This window comes from Boleophthalmus pectinirostris, unplaced genomic scaffold, assembly GCF_026225935.1.
Source record: "Boleophthalmus pectinirostris isolate CB_2022bp ecotype Guang Dong unplaced genomic scaffold, ASM2622593v1 HiC_scaffold_7, whole genome shotgun sequence".
In the NCBI taxonomy this organism is placed as follows: Eukaryota; Metazoa; Chordata; class Actinopteri; order Gobiiformes; family Gobiidae; genus Boleophthalmus; species Boleophthalmus pectinirostris.
The window spans coordinates 41,127,720-41,135,219 of record NW_026571473.1 but is presented as its reverse complement, the minus strand read 5'-3'; the positions used below and the strand labels follow the sequence as shown (position 1 = coordinate 41,135,219).

General features: G+C 42.7%; 1 protein-coding gene across 1 annotated transcript in view; it reads left to right on the top strand.

Moving 5' to 3' along the window:
* Window positions 1-1,663: 1,663 nt before the first annotated feature.
* LOC129412164 (pyroglutamyl-peptidase 1-like) overlaps window positions 1,664-7,500 on the top strand; it is a gene marked incomplete at its 5' end in the record, with an annotated part of 9,181 nt that continues 3,344 nt past the window's right edge. Inside the window, 2 exons of the mRNA XM_055165284.1 lie at window positions 1,664-1,720; window positions 6,837-6,953. Coding sequence (XP_055021259.1) covers window positions 1,664-1,720; window positions 6,837-6,953 — 174 coding nt within the window. The remainder of the gene's footprint in view (window positions 1,721-6,836; window positions 6,954-7,500) is intronic.

Below are 7,500 nucleotides of genomic sequence, written 5' to 3'. Positions count from 1 at the left end.
TCTGAGAACTTATTATCAGGACTTGAACACTGATCATGAACTTGTTTTAAGTCTGTTTATGTAAAATTTTGCCTCCTTAAACTTATTTCCAGCCCATGAACTCTTCCCACAGATGCTTCATTCTCGTCAAGAGGTCGTTTGTTTTAAGAGAACTTGGTAAAAGTAAAATGATCTTGCTGCGTGGACGGATCATTTCATGACTTTTGAGTCGTTTTTTGATAGATTTGAAGAAGTGTTTATATCTTACATTTTGGGCCAAGTTTTTTTTTTTTTTTTGCAGTGTAGGCCATGTGGGAGAAGTGTCTTGCCAAAGGACACAACAGCAGCTGCACTGATCCACATGAGGTTTTAGGTTTCAGCCTTTGCACAAATGCTCCACACTGACACAAAACCTCCAGAAATAATGAGAATTTATTGAGCTACTGATGTTTCATGTTGCTAAAAATATCTGGAAAAGTGTCCACAGATCTGAGCTGTAAGTCACCAGCCCGTCACTATGGAGACGCAGACAGTGTGTGATGGGCCTGCCACCAGAAATGTTACATAATGCTGCTTTAAGAAATGAACACAGTTCACACTTGGTCCTGGTTTAGTCCTAGTACAGTCCTGGTCTAGTCCTGGTTTGGACCTGGCTTAGACCTGGTTTGGACCTGGTTCAGTCCTGGTTCAGTCCTGGTTCAGTCCTGGTTTAGTTCTGGTTTAGTCCTGGTTCAGTCCTGATTCAGTCCTGGTTCAGTCCTGGTTAGTCTGGTTTAGTTTAGTCCTGGTTTAGTTTAGTCCTGGTTTAGTCCTGGTTTAGTCCTGGTTTATTCAGTCCTGGGTAGTCTAGTCCTGGTCTAGTCTCGGTTTAGTCCTGGTTTAAGTTTAGTCCTGGTCTAGTCTCGGTTTAGTCCTGGTCTAGTCTTGGTTTAGTCCACGCCCAGACTATTCTCAGTGTACAGTTGAAGTCTCAAGTGTCTGTCCTTTTGTCCTTTTTTTGTCCTTTTGTCCTTTTGTCCTTTTGTCCTTTTCTTGTGTGTTGTGTTTTTGTTGTGTGTTTGTGTATGTTTGTTTCAGTGTTGTGTGTTTCATGTGTTTGTGTGTGTGTTTCAGTGTGTGTTTTTGTGTGTTTGTGTGTGTTTGTGTGTTTGTGTATAACAGTGTTGTGTATTTCAGGTTTTGTGTGTTGTGTGTTTTTGTTGTATGTTTTTTGTTGACTTCGTTTGTGTGTGTGTGTTTCAGTGTTTGTGTTTTCATGTTGTTGTGTTTGTGTGTGTTTCATGTTTTTTTGTTGTGTTTCATGTGTGTTGTTGTGTTTGTGTGTTGTGTTTCATGTTTTGTTTTGTTTGTGATTGTGTTGTGTGTGTTTCAGTGTTGTGTGTTTGTGTGTTGTGTGTTTTTGTTGACTCGTGTGTTGTGTTTCAGTGTTTGTTGTGTTGTTGTTGTTTGTGTAGTGTTGTGTGTTTCAGTGTTGTTGTGTTTCAGGTGTTGTTTGTGTTTGTGTGTTTTGTTGTGTGTTTTTGTTGACTCGTGTTGTGTGTGTTTCAGGTTGTTGTGTTGTTGTGTGTTGTGTGTTTGTGTTTTGTATGTTTGTGTTTTTGTTGACTCGTGTTGTATGTTTCATGTTGTGTGACTCTTGTTGTGTGTTTTTGTTGTGTGTTTTTGTTGACTCGTGTTGTGTGTTTCAGGGTTCGGGCCGTTCGGGGAGCACACGGTCAACGCCAGCTGGGTGGCGGTGCAGGTGAGTCCGTCTGTCACACGTTTATCAAACAGTTTAAACCTGATTTTTACTTTTACTGTCTGAAAAAAAACCCAAAAAAAAACAGAATTTATTCATTTTAAAGTGGCTCAAAAGTTCTTCTAGTGTCCTGATTATTCACGGTGATGAGTTTATAAAAGTTTTTTTCAGAACTTTCAGAGACCAGAGCCGAGTCCAGAGTCTCTGTGACAGGAATACGAACAACAACTAGCATGCTAATGACCCACTTACTGATTTTCAGATTGTGAAACACTTGAATTTATTCTGACCTCGAGCGCGACTATCTGTTCTGGAGTGAGTCCTGGTCTAGTCCTGGTCTAGTCCTGGTCTAGTCCTTGTACAGTTCTGATCTAGTCCTGATATACAGTAGTTCTGGTTTAGTCCTGGTTTAGTTCAGGTACAGTCCTGGTTTAGTTCTGGTATAGTCCTTATTTAGTCCTGGTTTAGTTCTGGTCTAGTCCTGGTTTAGTTCTGATTTAGTCCTGGTTTAGTTCTGGTCTAGCTCTTGTTTAGTCCTGGTTTAGTCCTGGTTCAGCCCTGGTTTAGTCCTGGTTTAGTCCTGGTTTAGTCCGGGTTTAGTCCTGGTTTAGTCCTGGTTTAGTCCTGGTTTAGTCCGGGTTTAGTCCTGGTTTAATCCTGGTTTAGTCCTGGTTGTTTTGGTCTAGTTATGGTCTTGTTTTGGTCTAGTTCTGGTCTGGTTTTGGTCTAGTTCTGGTCTTGTTTTGGTCTGTTTCTGGTCTTTTTTGGTCTAGTTCTTGTCTTGTTTCTGGTCTATTTCTGGTCTTGTTTTTGGTTCTCTAGTTCTGGTCTTGTTCTGGTCTTGTTTTGGTCTAGTTCTGGTCTAGTTCTGGTCTTGGTTTTTGGTCTTGTTTTGGTCTAGTTCTGGTCGTTTTGTGTTTGGTCTAGTTCTGGTCTTGTTTTGGTCTAGTTCTGGTCTGTTTTGGTCTTGTTTGTTTGGTCTTGTTCTGGTCTAGTTCTGGTCTGTTTTGGTCTTGGTCTGTTCTTGGTCTAGTTTTGGTCTAGTTTTGGTCTAGTTTTGGTCTTGTTTTCTGGTCTTGTTTTGTCTTGTTGGTCTTGTTTTGGTCTAGTTCTGGTCTTTTCTGGTCTTGTTTTGGTCTAGTTCTGGTCTTGTCTTTCTGGTCTTGTTTTGGTCTTGTTTTTGGTCTTGTTCTGGTCTTGTTCTGGTCTGTTTCTGGTCTTGTTTTGGTCTAGTTCTGGTCTAGTTTTGGTCTAGTTCTGGTCTTGTTTTGGTCTAGTTCTGTGGTCTTGTTGGTCTGGTCTGGTCTTGTTTTGGTCTAGTGGTCTGGTCTAGTTCTGGTCTTGTTTTGGTCTAGTTCTGGTCTTTGGTCTTTTTTGGTCTAGTTCTGGTCTTGTTTTGGTCTTGTTCTAGTGGTCTTGTTTTGGTCTTGTTCTGGTCTTGTCTTTTGGTCTTGTTTTGGTCTAGTTGGTCTGGTCTTGTTTTGGTCTAGTTTTGGTCTAGTTCTGGTCTTGTTTTGGTCTTTTGGTCTTGTTTGGTCTAGTTCTGTCTTGTTTTGGTCTAGTTCTGTTCTTGGTTGTTTGTCTGTTTTTGGTCTAGTTCTGGTCTTGTTTTGGTCTGTCTGTTCTTGTTTTGGTTTTGGTCTTGTTCTTGTTTTGTCTAGTTCTGGTCTTGTTTCTGGTCTGGTCTTGTTGTTTCTGGTCTGTTCTGTTCTGGTCTTGTTTTGGTCTAGTTCTGGTCTTGTTTTGGTCTCTAGTTCTGGTCTTGTTTTGGTCTAGTTTTCTTGGTCTAGTTCTGGTCTGTTTTGGTCTAGTTCTGGTCTTGTTTTGGTCTAGTTCTGGTCTTGTTTTCTGGTCTTGTTTTGGTCTAGTTCTGGTCTAGTTCTGGTCTTGTTTTGGTCTAGTTCTGGTCTAGTTCTGGTCTTGGTCTTGTTCTGGTCTTGTTTTGGTCTAGTTCTGGTCTTGTTCTGGTCTTGTTTTGGTCTAGTTCTGGTCTTGTTTTGGTCTTGTTCTGGTCTTGTTTTGGTCTAGTTCTGGTCTTGTTTTGGTCTAGTTCTGGTCTTGTTCTGGTCTTGTTCTGGTCTTGTTTTGGTCTTGTTCTGGTCTTGTTTGTCTTGGTCTAGTTCTGGTCTTGTTCTGGTCTAGTTCTGGTCTTGTTTGGTCTTGTTCTGGTCTTGTTTTGGTCTATTTGGTCTTGTTTTGGTCTTGTCTGTTTTGGTCTGTTTTGTCTGGTCTTGTTTTGGTCTTGTTTTGGTCTTCTTGTTTGGTCTTGTCTGGTCTTGTTTTGGTCTAGTTCTGGTCTTGTTTTGGTCTAGTTCTGGTCTTGTTTTGGTCTAGTTCTGGTCTTGTTTTGGTCTTGTTCTGGTCTTGTTTTGGTCTAGTTCTGGTCTTGTTTTGGTCTAGTTCTGGTCTTGTTTTGGTCTAGTTCTGGTCTTGTTTTGGTCTAGTTCTGGTCTTGTTTTGGTCTAGTTCTGGTCTTGTTTTGGTCTAGTTCTGGTCTTGTTTTGGTCTAGTTCTGGTCTTGTTTTGGTCTTGTTCTGGTCTTGTTTGTTCTGTCTTGTTTTGGTCTGTTTTGGTCTAGTTCTGGTCTTGTTTTGGTCTAGTTCTGGTCTGTTTTTGGTCTAGTTCTGTTCTTGTTTTGGTCTAGTTCTGGTCTTGTTTTGGTCTTGTCTTCTGGTCTTGTTTGGTCTAGTTCTGGTCTTGTTCTGGTCTTGTTTTGGTCTAGTTCTGTCTTGTTTTGGTCTTGTTCTTCTTTTGGTCTAGTTCTGGTCTTGTTTGGTCTAGTTCTGGTCTTGTTTTGGTCTTGTTCTGGTCTTGTTTTGGTCTTGTTCTGGTCTTGTTTGGTCTTGTTCTTGGTCTTGTTTTGGTCTAGTTCTGGTCTTGTTTTGGTCTAGTTCTGGTTCTGGTCTTGTTTTGGTCTAGTTCTGTCTTGTTTTGTCTTGTTTTGGTCTTTGTTCTGGTCTTGTTTTGGTCTTTTGGTCTAGTTCTGTCTTGTTCTGGTCTGTTTCTGGTCTTGTTTTGGTCTAGTTTGGTCTAGTTCTGGTCTTTTTGTTTGGTCTTGTTCTGGTCTTGTTTTGGTCTAGTTCTGGTCTTGTTTTGTCTAGTTCTGGTCTCTGTCTTGGTCTGTTCGTCTTGTTTTGGTCTAGTCCTGGTCTAGTCTGTGGTCTTGTTTGGTCTTTTGGTCTTGTGTCTTGGTCTGGTCTCTGGTCTAGTCTTGTGTCCTGGTCTTCTGGTCTGTCTGGTCTTGTTGTTCTAGTCCTTGGTTTGTCCTTCTTTCTGGTCTCTGTCTAGTCCTGGTCTAGTTTCTTGTCCTGGTCTAGTCTGTCTGGTCTAGTCCTGTCTTGTCTGTCTGTCCTGGTCTAGTTGGTCTATCCTGTCTTGTCCTTGTCCTGGTCTGTCCTGGTCTAGTCCTTCTGGTCTTGTCCTGTGGTCTAGTCCTGGTCTAGTCCTGTCTTGTCCTGGTCTAGTCCCTGGTCTAGTCCTGGTCTGGTCCTGGTCTAGTCCTGGTCTAGTCCTGTCTAGTCTGTCTTTCCTGGTCTAGTCCTGTCTGGTCCTGGTCTAGTCCTGGTCTAGTCCTGGTCTCCTGGTTTGTCTGTCTGTCTGTCTAGTCTTGGTCTGTCCTGGTCTAGTCCTGGTCTAGTCCTGGTCTATCCTGGTCTGTCTTGTCCTGGTCTAGTCTGGTCTTGTCCCTGGTCTAGTCCTGGTCTAGTCCTGTCTAGTCCTGCTAGTCCTGTATAGTCCTGGTCTAGTCCTGGTCTAGTCCTGGTCTAGTCCTCTGTCTGGTCTTGTCCTGTCTTGTCCTGTCTAGTCCTGGTCTAGTCCTGGTCTGTCCTGGTCTTGTCCTGTCCTGTCTAGTCCTGTCTATCCTGTCTGTCCTGGTCTATCCTGGTCTAGTCCTGGTCTTGTCCTGGTCTAGTCCTGGTCTAGTCTGTCTGGTCTGTCCTGTCTAGTCCTGGTCTGTGTCCTGTTAGTCCTGGTCTAGTCCTGGTCTCGGCATGTTTGTGGGTCCCGGTGGCAGCTCCTGGGGGGGCTGGGTGCTGGGTGCTGTGTGGGCGGTGGGCGGGTGTCATGGAGGGTGTCACGGTGTCTAGACGCTCCTGATGAGGATATTAAAGCCAAACAAAGGGGTGAGCGGGGTCAGGGTCAGGGGTCAGAGGTCAGGGGTTAGCTGTCCGAGCAGAGAGGGGCGGGGCTTCGGACGCTCGTCTGTCCAGGTTTATTTACGACGATCGTTTGGTTCACACGTTTGGGTTCATCCCAGTCCTGGTTTAGACCTGGTTTAGACCTGGTTCAGTCCTGGTTTAGGTCTGGTTTAGTCCTGGTTTAGACCTGGTCTAGTCCTGGTTTAGACCTGGTTTAGTCCTGGTCTAGTCCTGGTTCAGTCCTGGTTTAGTCCTGGTCTAGACCTGGTTCAGTCCTGGTTTAGTCCTTGGTCTAGTCCTGGTTTCAGTCCTGGTTTAGTCCTGGTTTAGAGTCCTGGTTTCTAGTCCTGGTCTAGTTTAGTCCTGGTTTAGTCCTGGTTAGTCCTAGTCCTGGTTAGACCTGGTTAGTCCTTTAGTCCTGGTCTAGACCTGGTTCAGTCCTGGTTTAGTCCTGGTCTAGACCTGGTTCAGTCCTGGTTTAGTTAGTATGGAGTTTAAAAACACAGCACTTCCTGTATTACCACATGACATCACAAGGTGGATCTGAGTGTTAAACATGAATGAAAAAAACAAAAAAAACAACTCGAGTTGACGACTTTAGAACATCAGAAAATAGTGAAATATGAACCTTTAATAGTTTTTTATTTGTGACCATTTGCTCAATATTCAACGACTCTAAAGCTTCAATCAGGATTTTGAAAATATGTTCAGACTCTGTGTCGCCCTCTGCTGGACACGGCGGGGAAATGTGCCTTTAAACGACCAATATTACTCTAAAATAAACTCCTGTGAACTTAATGTCGGACAGAGTTGTGTTGGTTTAGTCACAAACAGTTTGGAGTTGTGTTTGATGTGCTCTGTGTTCTGTTAAACCTGATGTAGAACCTGTCTGATCATCTGCTCCTCTCTGTGTTTGTGTTTCTCTGTGTGTTTGTTTGTGTGTTTGTGTGTGTGTGTTTGTGTTTGTTTGTGTGTTTTAGGAGTTGAAGAAGTTGGGTCTGGGCTCGGGCGTGGACCTTCACGTGTACGAGGTTCCTGTGGAGTATCACACGGTGCAGACTCTGGTGCCGGCTCTGTGGGAGCAGTACCACCCTCTGGTGAGAGAACAACTACACAACAACTACTACGCTACACAACAACAACAACAACAACAACAACAACAACAACACACAAACAACAACAACTAACAACTAACAACAACTAACAACTACTACACTACAACAACAACAACAACAACTACAACAACACAACAACAACAACAACAACAACAACTACACAACAACAACAACACTACACAACTACAACAACAACTACAACAACTAACACTAACAACTACTACGCTACAACAACAACAACAACAACTACTAACAAACAACAACAACAACACTACTCAACAACAACAACTAACAACTACAAACAACAACTATAACAACTACTAACAACTAACAACAACAACTAACAACAACAACAACACTACTACTACAACAACAACAACTACAACAACAAACTACAACAACAACTACAACAACAACAACAACAACTACTACTACAACAACAAAACAACAACAACAACAACAACAACAACAACTACACAACTAACACACTATAACAACTACAACAATTACAATAACAACTACACAACAA